This window comes from Phalacrocorax carbo, chromosome 19 (genome assembly GCF_963921805.1).
Source record: "Phalacrocorax carbo chromosome 19, bPhaCar2.1, whole genome shotgun sequence".
NCBI classification, from domain to species: domain Eukaryota; kingdom Metazoa; phylum Chordata; class Aves; order Suliformes; family Phalacrocoracidae; genus Phalacrocorax; species Phalacrocorax carbo.
Genome location: NC_087531.1, coordinates 4173179 through 4194344, shown reverse-complemented (window position 1 = coordinate 4194344; position 21166 = coordinate 4173179). Strand labels below are relative to the sequence as shown.

The following is a 21166-nucleotide window of genomic DNA, read 5'->3' as shown; positions in this document are numbered from 1 at the left end:
GACAAAGTGTATTTTTGTATTCAGGGTTGTATAGCAACCTATGTGTGTGTGTTTATGCCTCCGTATTCTTGTGCTTAACAAACTTAATTTCCTTCTATGACACAGTCACCCACCTAGTTGACCAAGGGAAGCCCGTCGATGTGATCTTTTTGGATTTCAGTAAAGATTTAGATACTGTCTCTCACAGTATCCTCCTGGACAAAATTTCCAGCATACAGCTGGATAAGCACATAATGCAGTGGGTGAGCAATTGGCTGATGGATTGGGCTGAAAGGGTCATAGTAAATGGGGTTATATCTGGCTGGCAGCCAGTCACTAGTGGGTTTCCGCAGGGCTCCATCTTGGGGTTGTCCTATGCAGGGACAGGAGCTGGACTTGATGATTCTTGTGGGTCCCTTCCAACTCAGGACATTCTATGATTCTATGATTCTATGAATCATCCAAGATGTAATAATAATATAGTAATAATTGCTGTTATTTGGACATTAATAGGTTTATGCTTTCATCAGTGAAAATGATTGAGTTTTGTGTTGTGATAATTTTATATAACTGCACTTCCTAGTGGTATTTATGACCTTTGCAAAGTGTTTTGAGATCTTTTGGTAAAAATACTATATTATATAATGCAAAATCTAAATGTTAATATTTGCTTTGTAGAGTTGTCAGTTCAGGAAGTTTTTTATCTTATTGAATTTGGAGTTATTGATTCTCTTTTCAGAGCTTTTTGTAAACTCCTCTCCTTAGACTTACCACAAAGAGAATTAGGATGCACATCCAAAATCTAGCCTTATTTTGAGAGAAAGAGATAGCAGAGACTTTAACAGCTGAAGTTATCTAAGATATGGAAAGACTGATTCATTTAACTTCATCTGCTGGTTTGCCCTCTTAATATAGAGTAAATTGCTTATGAATGCTTCAGTTCTCTTTTTCTCCCTGTTTTGTTTTGCAAACCTGTTTGGTTTTTTTTTCTATAGAAGTTGACTGCCAACAGAATTTGTTGAAGTTGTTTCAGTTATTAGAAATATTCTTATGGATATGGGGCTTTGGGAGGGAAGGGGTGAATAGGGACAAAAGTGATAATTCAGGCCTTTACAATTAGATATTCTATCAAAATTACAGTAATGAGCATTTTAATAAATTTCTTTTATTTCTTAGGCAACATCTTAAGTAGTAGTCAGGCAACCTGAAGTTTGTATATGGGAAATAGAAAACTTGAAGAGTAAGAGACAAAACAGTCACACCCTTTTTTTGCCCTGCATTGTGGCATAGTGTTTATTGTCTTTGTGTCTGATGCAACTTAAAAGTAAATAAGAAATCAAGAAAATTCAGGGTACTGATTTCAGTGTAGAAATAAATTTCTGATTTATTCAGCTACTCCATAAACTTTCTCTGAGCCCTATTAAAAATAAAACAGAAATATCATAGGTGTAGACATGACTTTTTTTCTTCTGTTATTCCAGTGTTTTCTTATAGAAAAGTATTACAGGTAGAGCTTAATGATATATTTTGAACTAAGTAATTTTCAAACTTAAGTCACAAGATATTTTAAGTCCTTATTTGTTGTTTTACAGTTATTCTAAACATTTTACAGACAATGAACAGTAACAACAAAAATATTCTTTATTGCAAACTGAAATTTTTAGATTCTGTTATGTCTGTGGAATCCTTTTTCAAAGAGCATATGCTATTTTTCCTACTCAAAAGTTAGAATATAAAATAGGAAAAGATGACAAATTCTTATTTAGGCAGTTTTGATACCCTATTGACCTTTTTCAATAACTGCAGGATGATTTGCATTGTACCACGCCTCCTTCCAGCAAGTCACAATTCATTTTATTACTTTAAATACAGTTCTTCAGTGTAGCACACCATGAAACCTCTTTCTGTTTAGCTTAATCCATTCTGTGCTTCAGGGTAGCTCAAAGGAAGCAACTACCTCTCTACAGTCCTCTTCCAAATTAGTTCTCTCAGGCTGCTATGTAAAAGCACTTTCCTACCTTGGACTGATATTCAGAGATTTATGATTTCTGATACATTAAGGAACACATCCCTCATCTGTTACTTGTTCAAGACAGTGAAATATTATTACTCTCCTTGAATGTTACACCTATTTCAATTATATGCAGGTTTGCAGGAAAGTCTTTACTTTTTCATTTGCTCTTGATTTAGTAGGTCCAAGGAAACAGAAAAGAAGGGCAAACAGTAAATGAAGATTTCCTCCAAAGCTGCATATCTTGCTATACAGCCCTGTAAGGCATGTACTGCAGTTGTAGATTACAAGTCATCAGAGTTTGAACCTGTAAATGACTCGTGACTTTTGTTGACTGTCATAAATAATTGTTTCTCCTATAAGCAAGAGCTACATTCTCAAGAAATTAATCACTTTGGGGTTTTAGTCCTCTCAAGACAAGAGGGACAAATTCATGGTCATGATGATGGCTTTTTGTACTGGCTTCCATTCAGCTCCCAGACTGCTTGGATCTGATCTCATGCCATTGCTGTCAATTATGCAGTCTATGTGAATTATACCACACAGACCTACCTAATACCACTGTGCTTGATGATTTAGTTACTGGCAGGCCAAGCACTACAACCTTTCTTATAGGTTTGGGAAATTCTGTTACAAAACAGAAAATATTTGCTGAGAGATATTTTCCCATGTGAGAGAGATTCTTCAAATGGACATCTTAAAATTGCCTAGTCCACGCAGACCATTGACATAAAACAACCTCACCTACTACACCTCAAGCATATTGCTTTCTTCTGTGGATTTAAGATCAGAAGAGGAATTTTTTTTTTAAATAGACTGCATTTGTGTATGTCTCCCTCAAATCTTTCTGGTAGGTTAGAAAGCTAGTTTGAAAAAATTACAGAGACAATATCAAAAGGAATATAAAAATTTGAACTTTTTTCCAAGCTTTCTCCAACATTGACTATACCACTGTTGTAAGATTCCAAAAGGTTAGTGCATGTATGGAGAGAATATGGAAACAGATCCATTTGCTGGCCCACTTAGTCACTGAGGAACATCAGTGCTTTTAAAAAATTAGAAGATAATAGGTAGAAAACTGACTCTATGGGCCCTAGAGATTAAAAAAAAAACCTTATTTTTAATAGCAATTATGTGGAAAAGACTATTTCCAGGAAGACCAGTATAAAACTATAATGTTCTTCAAGCTCAGAATTAGTTTTTAACACTGTCAAAAATTTTCTGAGGGGAATGACGAAGAAGGAGTATCCTCTAACACTTCTATTTCCTGGTTTCAGAATCTAATGGTATTCCAGGAAATTCCAGATTTCTTTTTCTGGGATAATTTTGTAGAAATCAAGGAAGGAACTCTTAAAAATAGAAGATTGATGTGATTTGCTAAAGATAATTGAATGAATGTTTTTCTAAGGTCTGTAGCAAATAATGTGCAAATTGTTACAGGTATTCTTATCCTCAGAAGGACATGGAAAATGTTGTTCTTTGACTGCTGATGTCAAAAGTGTATCACACTGAAAAGTCAGTTACACCATCTAAATTTTGTTTGTAGAACATTACAGCTTAACTATTACATCTTAATTACCAGTTTGAATTTGGTGGTACTTGCAGAATCCTTCAGTTTTATCATTTTTGTTTGCTTGATTCACTGCTTTGATAGCAATTATTGGTGTTCCAAAAGAAAGAAATCTCAGAAGGTACAATTTTCTAAAGGGAGCAGCTTTACTCTTTTGTTTCAAGTAGTGTCTATTTTTGGGTACAGCAAAAAGTATCAGTGAAGATTAAGAAGTACTGGATAAAGTTTATACTGCAGAAAGTGAATGAATGATCAGTCCTCGGATTTTTCATGCAAGGAATTTGAGCGCTAACATCAAAAGTAATGTTCCAGAATTGATATTATATTAGTGGAAGGAAACTAAACCCAGTAATTAGCAGTAGTGACACCATACATCATGCATGATTGAGTCTTTTTCTGCATTAAATTTATGCTTCTGCATCTCATTAGGTTTCAGTAGTATTACTTTTGGCTTTTACCAGAGCAAATGAGAGACGAATTAAGCCAATAGATGAGATCCTGTATTTAGATCTCTGTCTCTCTGACCAGAAATTAGAAGCCAGTAAAAGATACTGAATGACAAAGACTCTAAGAAAGAAAAATTGTAATCTACAAGAAGTTATAGTACCTATGGGGAACAAGAAGACATAGCCTAGACATAGCATAAAGACTTGAAATCTCAGTGAAGGGTTATTACTTTTTTTTTTTTAGAAAAGAAAAGAAGCATTGTTGTGAAGAGCTGTATGTCAGTATGGTACAAGTTGTCATGAGTCTACCCAAGCAAATCCCAGGGAAACAGAAACAGTGTTCACTGGGGAAATAATGTTTATTTTAAAAAGGCTAAATTAGATTTCTGATGGATACAACTCATTGGCATATATTGGAGTTTATTTCAGAAGTTTTGCCACATAGTGCAAAGTCATATTAATTGTAGGGCAGGACATACAGAACTGGTAAATAAAACAATTTAAAATCTTGGACTATTTTGTAGTAATTACACATCTAAATGGATAACTGAATAAAGCAATTACCTTTTATGATTATCTGTACTGCTGATGTAGAATACTTGAGCATCTGTTAGAGAATGTTTAGAGCTGTTAGAGAAATATTTCAGTTATGATGAATTTCTGATGAAAGCTTAAGAGCAACTTTTGAGTATTGAGTCAGTCTTTTACCTCTGTTAGCATTTTGATATCAGCTGGCCATAATTTTAAAGCTCAAGAAAAATTTTTTTAAAAAACTAAATATATCATTGTATCAGTTTGTCATAAGTAGTGAGCAAGTACTTGGGGCATCATTCTTTTGGAAGAATACAAATTGAACACATAACTGAGCTTGAGAAAAAAAAAACTTTTGGAAAAAAAATTTTCTTCCTGTTTCACAAGAGTATTGGCTTATGCTTAGTAGAATACCATTTTTTTATTTTGTTACGAGACAGTAGAAACCCTTCATTATTTGTCCATTTTTGGGATGGGTGGTTGTGATGTTCCAGAAGAAAATATACTTTGTTAGAACTTGGAGACTTGGGTTCTTAAAATAGAGAGCATATGTCCTCCATATCTCGAAGACAAACATTTTTCACATTGAACCTGGAGTTCTTGATTTCCACGTGAGTAAACAATAGTTGCAGGTATAAACTTTTGTTAAGTAATGAGTAGTAGCATTTTCCTGGACTGTCTAAAAAGGGGGGCGACAGGTTGTATGTGTGTAAACAGGATAAATTACATTAAAAAGAACAAAAGCAGTCCTTTCTGTATGCATTTACCTAATTTAAAATGCAAAGAGGTTTGTGTCCTTGCTGAAATGTGTCTAGTCTGAAATGCAGAGTAGATTTGAGAATAGAATCCCCTGGGTTTTTTGCCTAAGTTTTCATCTGTTCTTTTTCTCTTAGTGTATGTACATATAAATGAATCTCTTTAAAAGACAAATTTCCTCCCTCCTCCCCATTCTTTCTGCTCCCATCAGTCTAACTCTGCCAAGATGGTTAACTGTTTATCATTTAAAAAGCAGGTATATTATATCCCCTAAAATTGTACCTGAAAAATGAAAGGTTTCTTAAAAATTAGCTTAATTAAATATAAATTTTAATGTGAACATTTTATCCATTTCAGCTAAGTAATACTGGACTAGGATAATCTTATTCTGAAATAAGGACCCATATACACATTTATTAATTCACCTTCTCTCATATCATCCCTATTATTATTTTTCTTAGTTTGAACACACCTTATCATCATTCATTCATAGCCTCACATTGGTGAGATGGCCAGTCTGAAAAATTATTCCTGTTGATCAGATTCACTGTATATGAACTATTTGTAAACATAGAAAACGAAGTAAATTTTATTGTTTTCCTTGTTTCAAATTAGGCTCATGCACAGTTAGTTCGGGAAGTTGATGTAGAGAAGGTGTCAACTTTTGAGAACCCCTATGTAGATGCAATAAGAAGTTTATGGGATGACCCTGGAATCCAGGAATGTTACGATAGGCGGCGAGAATATCAGTTATCGGATTCAACTAAATAGTAAGTATATAGTGGTTACAAACAACTGTATCTTATTTTCTGTTCTTTCTAATGAAGTAATTCTTACTTTTTATCTTTTTATACTATATTTTTGCATACGTACGTGTACAGGTTTTGTGTTTGTGTGTACAAGTATCTGTGTGTGCATGCATATACAACACAAACATACACTTAATAACTTGAATGTAAAGGCTACTGTAAGGAAGGTAGCATATCTAGTTTAGTATTATGTGTGTGTTTGTTTCCCAAAACATAAGCCTATGATAATTTGAAATCTTACATTAAGTTTATTATTAGTGAAGTACAATCAAGGGTAGATTTCCATGCAATTCATAAAAATTATAATGCCCTAGAACATCTGTTTTCCCAGTTTCTTCCCTTTCTCTTTTCTTTCCCTTTTTCCCTTCCTCTCTTGGGGTCCTGATGATGAGGTAAATAGTACCAAGGAAGTGTTCTTGTGTTTTGTTCAACTGCCTTTCTTTTGTACAAACAAGACCTAATCTTGAAAGAATATGGTTGCCAAGAAGGCAAACACAACTGAAAACAGACTTCAATTTGTAAAGGGTGGCAAAAAAAAGGCATTTTAAGTTAAATACTATTTGTTATAGATCAACAACAATAAAAAATGCATATGTGACTAAACTTGGTCTTGAATGGTATGCATGTACTTGCTTGTGGCAGGGTTCTGATAAAATAACAATGTGGAATTTAACATTGGACCCTGAGGACTGTCTAAATGTTGGCTCCAAGATATTCAGTTGCTCTGAGTAATATACTATATAGCTCTGGTAAAATTTTTTATCTGTTAAAAAAAAGGATGATGGTAGAGGATGACAACCTTTTGGTGTTGCCCACTAGAAAAAGAATTAGCATATTTGGTTATTAAAGCTGTGGCAAAAACTTCCATGGTCTCCACTGGAACCTTTAAATTAGCTATGAAAAGTAATCTTTTTCTGTCATTATAGTCTCCATGTCAGGTTGGCATGAAAGGAAGCCTCTCATTGAGGAAAGCACAGAAGAAACTGAAAGCCGCCATGAAGATACCATTAAAGTCAATGGAACATGGCCATACACATAACAGAAGTCTGGGGTGGGATCTGCACAGTAGTCTGAGAGTCCTTATCTAGCACAATCCTTTATACATGACTGAGTCAAGACAAACTTAAAAATATCTTGCTGTTGCAATTGAGGCAGCTAGAGATCTACTAATGCATGAATTAGGTCTGCTCAGATTTGCTCAGATGCTGTTATTACCACACCACATTCTGCTTCTGCTTTATCAGCCCCACATACAGGGTTCCTGTTGTCCTATGCAGTCTGCTGTCTTGTAGAGCTGGTTACCTTCCCAATCTATCACTTTTATTATTTGTATATGCATGTTTTGGTGCACAGTGGTGAAAAGTGCAGTAAAATCTCTCTTGTATTGCATGGATTCTCAAGTGTCCCCAAATATACAATATTGTGTTTTATTTTTCAGTGGTAAGAAAGCTAAAAATCATAGGAAGTTACATATACGTTATAATCTTTAGGTTACATAAGTGGTAAAAGAAAATTATAGAAAACAAATTAGGCTGACTATACTTTCTGATTGTTATCATTTTGAAATGAACAGCAAACATAAGTAGAAGGGGAAACAGAGTCTTTCTTATACTTTGAATTTCTTATATTTGTAGGTCCTAACTTTGATTCCATGATAGATATAAGATGGATTTCAAAACTGAAATGAATGTATATCTTTTAACGGTTGTCTTAGAGGAATACAATAAAATTAGTAAATATCTGAAGTAGGAAATAAGCATCTGATACTACTTCAGATCAAATTGTACTGAATATCTTAGTTTTGACCTTGTTTTAATGAAATCATCACCATAGTAGATCTTTTGAGTGGTATTAAAATAGTATAGCTCATTAAGGAGCTATAGAAACAAAATTTCGTCTCTTTTCTTCCAAGAGGTAAATGTACTAGTTGATTGGTTATTTTTAAAGCTCAACATACATAATCATTTAACAACATGATTTATTGTAGATTTGTAGATTTTATTTATAATAGAGTATAGTTCATTTTGCGGAGTTCTGCAAAAATTGTTTTAGAACAAGTAATAAAGCATTAGAATTATTAATCACTTTATATGCGTCTTTATATGAGCCTCTCATATAGTTATGCTTGCAAGTAGAGTTTCTTTACTTATGTTAAGTCCAGGAAAATCAATTAGCAGAAACCAAAGAAACATTGTTTCAAAAATACAGTCCACATGTTTAGGGATAAAACATCTAAACAGTTTCCTAGCTTTAAGTCCCTATGTCACAAAGCAACAAAACATAATGCTTGAAATTTACTACTGGGATTCACAAAGCACTTAAAAGGAAGTAAGCATTCAGTGCTCACTGACTTTGTGAGACTTCAGTAATTTCATCTGACTCAATATATAAAACCAAAACAGTAGTTTGTTGTCCACCAGATCTCTTGCATATGGTTTGAAGTATATGTGTCAATCTCATGCTGCTTCTTCCTTCATCCCTTGCATGAGTCTCTCCTTTAGTCTTCTCAAGTTTTTTCCCCCCAGCATTTTTACAGTTGCAGTATTTTAAATCTGTTCCGTGTTGCTTTTTTTCCCCTCACCATTAGTACAAATTGTCTTTCTAAATCTTTCTCTGTATTTTGTTTCTGGTTTTGTTTCTAAATTCTGTTGCTAGCTTCTAATATATTCTGTAAGTTTCTATACTTTCACTTTCTGTCATCTTTTGACTTGCTTTGTCATTCTTAGCAACACTTTTGAAGTTTTATATCCACTGCTAGTACACTGGAGGAATAAGTCAGATAGATGTATATTTACCAGAATAGGTGAGAGGAGTGTCTAAGAAAGTAAGTTTCCTGAAAGGTGGGAGTTGATTTGAAACTCTTGGTAGCTCAGCAAATACGTTCCATTCTCTCCCCTTACCATTGGATGCACCAATGGTTGGATGTTCATATTGGTTTTTAAGTAATTTCTAGACTTGTATCTGCAGTAGAGTCAAGAGCACATCATATAAATAGATATTATTCACTTCCCATATACATTACTGGGTGACTTACCCACTTATTCACCACTAAACCACTTCTTTTTATGGCTTCAAAGATACCGTTCACTGTGTGACAGATGTAAATCAACACCACAGTGTGGATAGCCTGAAATAACAGCTGTGTGAGATGAGATCTTTCTCTATATATACACTCTACAGACCCTAACCCAAATAGAAACAAGTTACCAGTCAACAGTCATGGGTTTTCAAAGTCTAAAAGGAAGAGCAGCAACAGTCTTGCCCAGAAGAGACAGTTGTTAGAAGTAACATTTCACATTTGTGTTACAGCTTGCAGAATTTGGGCTATAACTGGAGTTTGTGGAGACTCATCACCATAGGAAGCATTTAGAATGTAACCAGAAAACTTCACATAACCTTGCTAAAAAACTTCACCTTCTCTAGCCCCATTAGATGGAAGAATTATGTCATTGTGTACCTCCAACCAAGGGTTTTCTCGTTGTTGCACAAGCACTGAGGATATTTGCTTAGCTTCTCTTCCCTGACTGTGTTTTATAACACTTCAGATAAGTAAATATAATTTTTCCCCGAGTTCCTACCCCACTTTATCTATGCCAGTCAGTATTTAATGCATTGGTTTTAGTCATACATACAGATAATCCTTCAGGCTTTTGTTTCTGCATTTACTATCAACTTTAAAAAGGAAGTCAAATAAAACTAAATTGTTACTGTATGATAATACAGCCTGCATATATCTGTGATAGCATGAACTGAGTTAACGCATAAATGCAGAGATTCCAATACTTTCCTTTGTAATAAGAAGTGATACAGAGCTCCAGGGTGCAACTCCCAGGACATCTTCAGCATATCACTGATTGTTAACAGGGAATGAAAGAGACCAATCCTGATTATGTCTTCTCATTAAACTTCATGTGTCAACTTTTGAAAAAATATTGTATTAACTGTATTGTTTTGGTCAGCTAGCAATTTTTGTATGATAGTATTCTACCAGAGTTTGAAGTTCTCTGTAGATTCTACTGAACAATTAATTTCCTCATACCTATCTTTTAAAAGTAACATTTTGCCTCTATGTTTCACTTCAAAAGTAGATGTATTTCAGTGAAGTTGATTGTGTGCCAAATAAAATGCAATTAGGGACCCACAAGGAGAAAGATCAGTATATGCACTTAAGTTATTACTACAACACTTCTCTGTTAGTTGCTATTGCCTCTGGTGATCAGAACATAAATTCTTTTGTTTCATAAAACTGTAGGGAATTCTTTGGGCATCCCATGTCTGTCTATTTTTGTTTCAAGTCTCTATAAAAAGAAGAAACTTGTTGTGCTGAGATAGTAAATTATCACTGGGATAGTAAATTATGAACAACTACCTGTAAAAATAGTTATTTGTCTGCTGCGAGAACCAAACTCTCATATACTCGTGGTTTATAATAATATACACAGGCACACCATCATTTAATAAGCATTTTTATATTGTTCATTGCTTTTCTTTCCTTTTTAAAAATGCACTTGAAAGTTGTAAAGCTATATTTTTGCACAATTTGTGCTGCAGAATAGCAGATCCTGATTTTATATATTCACAGTTTACATGACGTAATTTGTGTATAGTTTACAATAAGATAAAACAGCAAATAAAAATGACAGGTCTTTGCCACATGAAACAGACTGAAGATTAAGATATAGTAGTGGTAGAAGTGTGCTTACCCTATCATGCAACAGACATACTAAATATGAAAGGAAGGTCTGAAGAAAGACGTGGGATTTGCTGTGTAGTGGTGCTTCCTATAAAAAAACTGAATATTAAGCAACTGAACTAGGAAAATTCAGAAAGGGAAGTGAGATTACATTAAGCAGTATACAGTATGCATTTCTTTCAGGATTATTCCTTTTTTGGTGTGGTACTGAATATGCTTTTAATATCTGTATAATTTTTAACCCCATTTCCCATTTAGAAGTTTTGAAAATTTGCACAAGTGTTTTGGTGTTTGATGACTTCAGTTTTTAACCTTCTGCTAATTTTGTTGTTTAGCCATGTAGGAACTCTAAATTGAGAGAGGCAGTTAGGTAGGATTTGGATGGGATAAGAGTAAAAAGAACATAGTGCAGCTTTCTTCTCCACCTACTACCTCACTTCCCACTAATCTTAGATTTACTATATTTACTTTAGACTAAGATTAGATAATTCTGGAAACTGGTAAACATGCCTCAACTTTTTGCCAGTGGTAAAGACACTCAGAGATGCAAACCTCCACAGAGATTCTGAAAATGTGACCAATACTTCTTTACATTTAGCTTTGTTCACAGCTTTTGTTACTACACTGAAAATTGGTTCAGTTTACTGTACTGTCTGTTACCAAAGAGGATGCTTGTCTCAGTTAGTCTGGCAACTCTGACATAGGCAAAAATCCTGCTACAACTATTTTAACATTTTGCTTATGTGGAGCTGGGAGACAATAAAGTTGTATGTATTTTTCAAAAGTGCATAAAAAGTCCCTTCCTTTTCAGAGCTTATTGTTTTCTAGCACATGGTCAAAATTACTACTTCTTTTGGGTAGTCTCATCAGATTTTTTCAAAAATAAAACTAACAGAGCTCCCCCACCAAACCCCCAAAACAACCCACCAATGGTAGCTCCACCCAATTTAAGAAGAAACAGGCCCCAAAGGACAGAAATATAACAAATTGAATTAACCAAAGCTTATGACTAAGGCTACTTAATCACACTATTTAGTTTTATTTTAAGTTGAACTGTCACTGTATGTATATAAGAGAGAGATTATTTTGTAGAGGGTCATCCCTATGAACTTACCTTACCTTTCAGAAAAATAAATTTTTGCATTAAACCTCACAACTTTACGGTTGAAAAGATGTAAATGTTTACTATTATTATCATATCTGGAAAAAGTTTTTACATGTGGTTGAACACAATGAATCCACTTACACATGAAATGTTGCTGGTAGGCCTTGCCTTTGTAGCTGTGGTTATAGAATCATAGGATCATTTAGGTTGGAAAAGACCCTTAAGATCATCAAGTCCAACCATTAACCTAGCACTACCAAGTCCACCACTAAACCATGTCCTTAAGCACCACAGCTACACATCTTTGAAATGCCACAAGGGATGATGACTCAACCACTTCATTGGGCACCCTGTTCCAATGCTTGATAACCCGTTCGGTGAAGAAATTTTTCCTATTATCCTGTCTAAACTTCCACTAGTACAACTTGAGGCCATGTCCTCTTGTCTTATCACTGGTAACTTGGGAGAAGACACCAACACCCACCTCACTACAACCTCCTTTCAGGTAGTTGTAGAGTGATAAGGTCTCCCCTCAGCCTCCTCTTCTCCAGACTAAACAACCCCAGTTCCCTTAGCTGCTCCTCATAAGACTTGTTCTCTAGACCCTTCACCAGATTAATTTTTCTTCTTTGGACATGCTCAAGCACCTCAATGTCCTTCTTGTACTGAGGGCCCAAAAACTGAACACAATATTCAAGGTGCAGCCTCACCAGTACAGGGGCACAATCACTTCCCTGCTCCTGCTGGCCACACTATTCCTGATACAAGCCAGGATGCTGTTGGCCTTCTTGGCCACCTGGGCACACTGCTGGCTCATGTTCAGCCGGCTGTCAACCAGCACCCCCAGGTCCTTCTCAACCATGCAGCTTTCCAGACACTCTTCCCCAAGCCTGTAGCATTGCATGGGGTGGTTGTGACCAAAGTGCAGGACCCAGCACTTGGCCTTGTTAAAACTCATACAATTGGCCTCGGCCCATCGATCCAGCCTGTCCAGGTCCCTCTGCAGAGCCTTCCTACCCTCGAGCAGATCAACACTCCCACCCAACTTGGTGTCCTCTGCAAACTTACTGAGGGTGCACTCGATCCCCTCGTCCAGATCATTGGTAAAGATATTAAACAAAACTGGCCCCAATACTGAGCCCTGGGGAACACCACTTGTGACTGGCTGCCAACTAGATTTAATTCCATTCACCACAACTCTTTGGGCCCAGCCATCCAGCCAGCTTTTTACCCAGTGAAGGGTATGCCCATCCAAGCCATGAGCCTCCAGCTTCTCTAGGAGGATGCTGTGGGAGACAGTGTCAAAGGCTTTACTAAAGTCCAGGTAGATAACATCCGCAGCCTTTCCCTCATCCATAAAGTGGGTCACCTTGTCATAGCAGGAGATCGGGTTAGTCAAGCAGGACCTGCCTTTCCTAAACCCATGCTGACTGGGCCTGATCACCTGGTTGTCCTGTATGTGCTGTGTGATGGCACTCAGGATTATCTGCTCCATAACCTTCCCTAGCACTGTGGTCAGACTGACAGGCCTGTAGTTCCCCAGATCCTCCTTCTGTCCCTTCCTATAGATGGGTGTTACATCAGCAAGCGTCCAGTTCAACTGGGACCTCCCCACTTATCCAGGACTGCTGATAAAGGATTGATAATGGCTTGGTGAGCTCCTCTGCCCGCTCTGTCAGTACCCTTAGGTGGATCCCATCTGGCCCCATAGCCTTGTATGTGTCTAAGCTGTGTAGCAGGTTGCTATCCATTTCCTCTTGGATTATGAGGGCTTCATTCTGCTCCTCATCTCTGTCTTCCAGCTCAGCGAGCTGGGTACCCCTAAAACAATTGGCCTTTCTATTAAAGACTGAGGCAAAGAAGGCATTAAGTACCTCAGCCTTTTCCTCATCTTTTGTCATTATGCATCCCCCCACATCCAATAAAGGACGGAGATTCTCCTTAGCCCTCCTTTTGTTGCTAATTTATATAAACATTTTAAATTTTCTTTTATGGCAGTAGCCTGACTGAGTTCTAGTTGGTCTTTGGCCCGTCTAATTTTCTCCCTGCATAACCTCACAATGTCTTTGTCGTCCTCTTGAGTTACCTGCCCCTTCTTCCAAAGGTCATAAACTGTCTTTTTTTCCTGCATTCCAGCCAAAGCTCTCTGTTCAGCCAGGCCGGTCTTTTTCCCCACTGGCTCGTCTTTCAGCACATAGGGAAGACCTGCTCCTGCATCTTTAAGATTTCCTTCTTGAAGAATGACCAGCCTTCCTGGACTCCTTTGCCCTTCAGGACTGCCTCCCAAGGGACTCTGTCAACCAGGCCACTAAAAAGGCCAAAATCTGTACTCTGGAAGTCCAAGATGGCAGTTCTGCTAACTACCCTCCTTACTTCTCTGAGAATTGAAAACTATCATTTCATGATCACTGTGCCCAAGACAGCCTCCAACCATCACATCATCCACAAGTTCTTCTCTGTTTGCAAACAACAGGTCCAGTGGGGTGCCTTCCCTAGTTTGCTCCCTCACCAGCTGTGTCAGGAAGTTAGCTTACACACACGCCAAGAACCTCCTAGACTGCTTCCTATCTTTTGTATTGTATTTGCAGCAGACATATGGTAAGAGGCAGATCCCCACAAGAACAAGGGCTAGCAATTGTGTTTGTTCTCCCAGCTGCTATAGAATATTTCATCTGCCTCTTCATCCTGGATGGGTGGTCTATAACAGACTCCCACCATGATATCTGCCTTGTTGGCCTTTCCCCTGATTCTTACCCATGAACGCTCAACCCTTTCATCACCATTGTTAAGCTCTAGACAGTCAAATCGCTCCCTAACATACAGGGCTACCCCACCACCTCTCCTTCCTTGCCTATCCCTTCTGAAGAGTTTATAGCCATCCATTGCAGCACTCCAGTTGTGCAAGCCATGCCACCATATTTCCATGATTGCAACTACATCATAGTTTTCTTGATGCACAATAGCTTCCAACTCCTCTTGTTTGTTGCCCATGCTGCGTGCATTGGTGTAGATGCACTTCAGTTGGGCTATTGATCCCACCACCTTTTTTGGGGGAGAAGCCTTAATTCCTGCATGACTGTTATCAGGTGCTTCTGTGGTTTCTAACACATCAATAACCCATCTGTCTTTGCTGCCACATGGATCTCCATCACTTAGCTGAGATGGCTAACCTGCTGCATGCATTAGTATAAGGACATTTCAAATATGCTCCAGTGTACTCAGAACATCGTGGAGCAGACTAAAGTACCTCACTAGCACACCATCCCTCAAAAATTGTTGTGCTGCCCCAAGGCTTACCTGTAGCGAGCCTGGTTTTATCCCTTTCCCCCTTCAAATCTTGGTTAAAGCTCTTTCAGTGATCCTTGCTAACTCTTGCACAAAGATCTTTTCCCCCTTCAAGACCAGTGGTCGTGGTTCAGCTTCAGTTGGCAACTAAACACCACGCAGCTGTTCGTTCACTCCCCCCACCCCTGTGGGATGGGGGAGAGAATCAGAACAGGAAAAGCAAAAAAAAAAAATTTGTAGGTTGAGATAAGAACATTTTAATAACTAAAATAAGATAATAATGATAATAATTATGTTTATTATAGTAATAACAATAATGAATATATAATATAAAAGAAAAGGGAAAAAAGACAGAAACAGAAACGATACAAGTGCTCACCACCCACCACCCGATGCTGCCCATCCCCGAGCTGCGATTGCTGCTTCCCTCCCCCAGCCAGCTCCTCCCAGTTAACATACTGGGCATGACGTTACATGATATGGAATATCCCTTTGTCCAGTTTGAATCCGCTCTCTTAGCTGTGCCCCCTCCCCTCCCGGCTTCTTGTGCACCCGGCAGAGCATGGGAAGCTAGAAGAGTCCTTGACTAGTATAAGCACTACCCAGCAACAACCAAAACATCAGTGTGTTATCAACATTGTTTTCATACTAAGTCCAAAGCACAGCACTATGCCAGCTGCAGTGAAGAAAATTGACTCTATCCCAGCTAAAACCATTACACTAGTGTATCCCATCTGTTGCCCGCAGGCCTCATGTTGTGTGAACTGACCTGTGATCAAAAAACCCAAAATTCTGCTGGTGACACCAGTGACGGAGCCAGGTAATGGTCAGCTGATTCTTCCTGTTTCTTCCCTCATCATTTCCTGCAAGTGGAAGGATAGAGGAGAACACTACTTGTGCTCCAAGTCCCTGAAGTCTCTGTTGATCATCCTTGGACTTGTTATTGCAACTTTGCCACTGCCTACTTGAAAAAGCAATAATGGATAATAATCCAAGAGCTGTACCAGGGTAGGAAGCTTTCTTGTAACATCTTTAACCCTGGCCCCAGGGTGGCAGCAGACTTCCCTAAGAAGTGGATCTGGTCATCATATTGGACCTTCTGTTCCCCTCAGGAGAGAGTCTCTTATGACAATAACCCATTTTTTTTCTTAATGGAAGTGGTTTTGATGCGGAGTGTAGGCCAACTTAACCTTGGTGACACCTCCAACTTGGACCATCATCTTCATCATTGTTTGGTTCCACTTGCAGATCCTCATAGCTATTGTAAAAAGATACCTGGGAAGGTGAGGTAGTAATGGAGGAGATGCACCTGCTGCACTGGGCAGGAACTTGTCACCACCTCCCCCCCATCCCTTAAGTCACCGTGTTCAACCAGGTGGAGAAAGGATAGGGAATCCTCTGTATCATGTGTCCTGTCTGCCTGATGGGCCTGTCCCAGTGAAGGTAGGATGCAGTTCCAGTAGTCGATCTCCTTCTCAGACTCCCTGATACTCCTCAACCTACTCACTTCCTCCATGTAATATCCTGAACAAACTTTCTGTTAAACAGTAAACTTTATAGTTTCTTGGGTGGTCTCCCTTCCCTCTTTCCCTGTACTCCCATTCTCCTCATACAGATTAAGAAAAAGTCTAATTGTTTGCTGACTGTTGTAACAAGTCATCTTTACTAGTTTTAGATTGACCCTTTTTATTAGTGTGAATAATCACCTCTATCTCAACATATTTATTTTTTGTTTGGAGATTTCTTTTGGAGGGTTTCTAGTGTGATGATAGTCACATTCCTTCTTCTCAGCAGTGTGTTTCAGAGGCAGTATATCCCCCAAGAATTTCTCCTGTGTTCCTAAGCTTTTCTAACAGGATTCCTTCTAAGCATGGGGTTTATTAATATGCTAGTGAATATTAATTTAGCATCTTGCTCCATCAGATTGCCTGAGTTTGGAAAGAGTTACTGGGCAGTATACCTGAATGGAACAATCTTAATTTTAGCCCTGGAAAGGAAAAGGAGTCTTACAAATAGATGAAGGATATAGCTGTCTACCTTTGCCCAGCCCTTAGTGCCTTCTCTTGATTAATTAGACTGTACACTAAATTCAGTTTAGAGTTACAGAAATTCAGAGATGGGTTTGGGTTGGAAGGTACATTTAAAGATTATCTAGTTCCACCACCCAGCTGTGGGCAGGGACATCTTCCACTAGACCAGGTTGCTCAAAGCCCCATCCAACCTGACCTTGAACACTTCCAGGGAGGGGGCATCCACAAATTCTCTGGGCAACCTGTTCCGGTGTCCCACCACCCTAATCATAAAAAATTTCTTTATATCCATTCTAAATATAGCCTCTTTCACTTTAAAACCATTGCCTCTTCTCCTATCACTACAGGCCCTGGTAAAAAGTCTCTCTCCATCTTTCTTGTAAGACCCCTTTATATATTGAAAGGCTGCAATAAGGTCTCCATGGAGCCTTGTCTTCTCCAGGCTGAACAACCCCAACTCTCTCAGCCTTTCCTTACAGAAGAGGTGTTCCATCCCTCTGACCATTTTTGTGGCCCTCCTCTGGACCCACTCCAACAGGTCCATGTCTTTCCTGTGCTGAGGACTCCAGAGATGGATGCAGTGCTCCAGGTGGGGTCTCGCCAGAGCAGAGTAGAGGGGCAGAATCACCTCCCTCAACCTGCTGGCCATGCTTCTTTGTATGCAGCCCAGGATACGGTTGGCCTTCTGGGCTGCAAGTGCACATTGTTGACTCTCGTCCAATTTTTCATCCACCAGTATCCTCAAGTCCTTCTCTGCAGGGCTGCTCTCAATCCCTTCATTCCCCAGCCTGTACTGATGATGGGGGTTGCCCTGACCCAGGTGCAGGACCTTGCACTTGGCCTGGTTGAACTTTATGAAGTTTGCACAGGCCCATTCCTCAAGCCTGCCAAGGTCCCTCTGAAATGCATCCCATCCTTCTGCTGTGTCAACTGCACCACCCAGCTTGGTGTCATCTGCAAATTTGCGGAGGGTGCACTCGATTCCACTGTCTATGTCATTAATAAAGATACTGAACAGTATTGGTCCCAAGATGGACCCCTGAGGAACAACATTTGATACTGATCTCCATTTGGACATTGAGCCACTGACTGCAACCATTTGGATGCAGCCATCCAGCCAATTCATTATCCATCTAACAGTCCACCTATCTGTCCTGGTTTTGGCTGGGACAGAATTAATTTTCTTCCTAGTAGCTGATATAGTGCTGTGTTTTGGATTTAGTATGAGAATAATGTTGATAACACACTGTTTAGTTGCTGCTAGGTAGTGCTTCTCTCTCTTTATATTGTTTTCCTTTTCTATTACATTATTATTATTGCTTTTTATTTTCTTTTATTTTATTTCAATTATTAAACTCTTCTTATCTCAACACACAAGTTTTCTCATTTTTACCATTCCTGTTCTCTCCCCTCTCCCACTTGAGGGGAGAGGTGAGTGACCAGCTGTGTGGTGGTGCTTAGTTGCCGGTTGGGATTAAACCACGACAGTCTTTTTTGACACCCAATGTGGTACTTGGAGGGTTGAGAAAATGACAGATCTGACTAGAGCGTGTTAAAATAAATTTGTTTTAAGCATTCACTGTATTAGTTTAATAGTCGGTGGTCACCATGTTGATTTATTTGTTCACATGGTTGTTTTATGTAAATCCTTACTTGCAGTATGTATTCCCTGTGGTGCTGTTTATCACTTCTGGGAGATGGGTCAGGTTTATCATTTTACTGTACTGTTTAACATCAGCTTATGATACAAAAATATTACTGGTCAAAAAATTTGACCATTTGGTATTGCTGTCATCTCCATAACTTGGGCGCCATCTCTCGGAAATTATTAATGACACTCTTCATCTCTTCTCTGAGAACCAATCTATGGGGAAGATGGGGGACATGCTTTCCCCTGCTCTTTCACCTTCCCTTTCTCCTTCAGGCTAGTTACACCAGCTCTCGAGAATTTTGAATATCCTTGGGATGTTCAAGCCAGCATGCTCCTATTGCTATGTCTCCTGAATGTGTTTCAGGTCTTGTTTAGGGTTAAACATCTATTTTTAAAAAATCACCCAGAGATCTGCCCTGAGGCTGGATGATCATGGGTGGCATGGCATGTGGGATAATACAGACAGGTATTTAGAGAAATTCTCACCTCCAGTGGTCTGGAACTTCACTCCCGAAAAACTACACATCCTGATGAAGTGATAGAATGCCTTAAAAAAAAATGCTGTGGTTATTCCAAGGAGGTACAACTAATATATTGAAATGTGCTGGGCCTTGACTAGTATCTACCAGTTGTGATTTAACGCAGCCGCTCAATCGCTCCCCCCAGGGGGAGAGGGGAGAGAACTGGAACGGCAAAAGTGAGAAAACTCGTGGGTTGAGATAAAGACAGTTTAATAGGGAAAGCAAAAGCCACGCATGCAAGCAAAGCAAACCAAGGTATTCATTCACTACTTCTCACGGGCAGGCAGGTGATCAGCCGTCTGCAGGAAAGCAGGGCTCCAGCACGTGTAATGGTTACCTGGGGAGACAACCGCCATAACTCCGAATGTCCCCCACTTCCTTCTTCTTCCCCTAGCTTTATATGCTGAGCATGATGTCATATGGTATGGAATATCCCTTTGGTCAGTTGGGGTCAGCTGTCCCCTCCCAGCTTCTTGTGCACCCCCAGCCTACTCGCTGGTAGGGTGGTGTGAGAAGCAGAAAAGGCCTTCACTTTGTGTAAGCACTGCTCAGCAGTAACTAAAACAGCAGTGTGTTATCAACAATGTTTTCATCACAAATCCAAAACATAGCCCCATACTAGCTACTATGAAGAAAATTAACTCTGTCCCAGCCAAAACCAGCACACTACCAAACACTGCTCAGACTAATGCAGCACCCTCAGGGAGAAGAGAGAGAAAATGAACTGACAGGTACTGCAGCTACTCCAAACCCGGCGACAGGCATTGCAGCTACTCCAACCCCCGCAACAGGTACTGCAGCTAAACCAGAGAACCAACTCGTGCTGGTATCAGTTGCCCCTATACACAAGAAGAAATCTTGGAAGCATAACTCAGCTTGTTTAGTAAGCGATGATGAAAAAGCAGGGCCATCATGAGGAGAGGAGGAGGAAGAGGAAGAACTCATAAATGAGACAGCAACCGCCTAATCCCTAACCTTGAGTGAGTTTGCCAGATATGTGAAAAGATTTCGGCCGTTATCCAAGCAAGCGCATTGTCACCTGGATGCTCCGATACTGGGATAATGGGGCCAGTAGCCTGGAAGTAGAGGGTAAGGAAGCTGGGATCCCTTTCTAGGGAAGGGGGCAATGACAAAACAATCGGAAAAAGCACAAGCCCTCAGCCTCTGGAGGGGGCTATTGTCAGGTATGAAGGAAAAATATCTATCCCTTCAAGGAAGATATTATATATCGCCCAGGAAAATAGACCACCGTGGGGAGAGGTATCCACTACCTCAGGGACTGAGCTATGCTGGAGGTGATTTACGTTGACCTGAACAATGAGCAGTTATCCAAAGATCCAGATGAAGTCAGATGCACACGACCTATGTTGTGGATATTGTTCCAAAGTGCACTAGCGTTGTATGCCAACTCACTGGCAATACTTACCTGGAAAGATGAAGAGGCATCAACGGTGGGGGACGAATGATGAATTGGCTGGCCAACTCCAGCAATATGAAGAAATTCTTTCTTCCTCCCTCATTTCGGCTGTGGAGAAACTGTCCCAGGAAGTCCAGCAACTCAAAGAGGATATGTCCTGATCCCATCAGTGTGAAAAAGTATCTCAGCCATTAGGAGTAATTGTCCCTCTGGTCAAGAGAGAGAATATAGGGGGTACACATCATGGGCCACGCTGTGGTTTTACCAGCATGACCATGGAGAGGACATGAGGAAGAGGGATGGAAAAATCTAACTCGACCCTAGAGGTATGGGTACGTGAGTTGCAGTGAAAAAAAAAAACC

The 21166-nt window shown here is 39.2% G+C and overlaps 1 protein-coding gene across 5 annotated transcripts in view; it reads left to right on the top strand.

Annotated features, from left to right (window-relative positions):
• LOC135316367 (guanine nucleotide-binding protein G(q) subunit alpha) overlaps window positions 1-21166 on the top strand; it is a 190915-nt gene that overhangs the window by 118027 nt on the left and 51722 nt on the right. For all 5 annotated transcript variants that reach the window (XM_064469585.1, XM_064469583.1, XM_064469586.1 and 2 more), the window contains one exon: window positions 5909-6063. In XM_064469585.1, the coding sequence (XP_064325655.1) occupies window positions 5909-6063 (155 nt within the window). The remainder of the gene's footprint in view (window positions 1-5908; window positions 6064-21166) is intronic.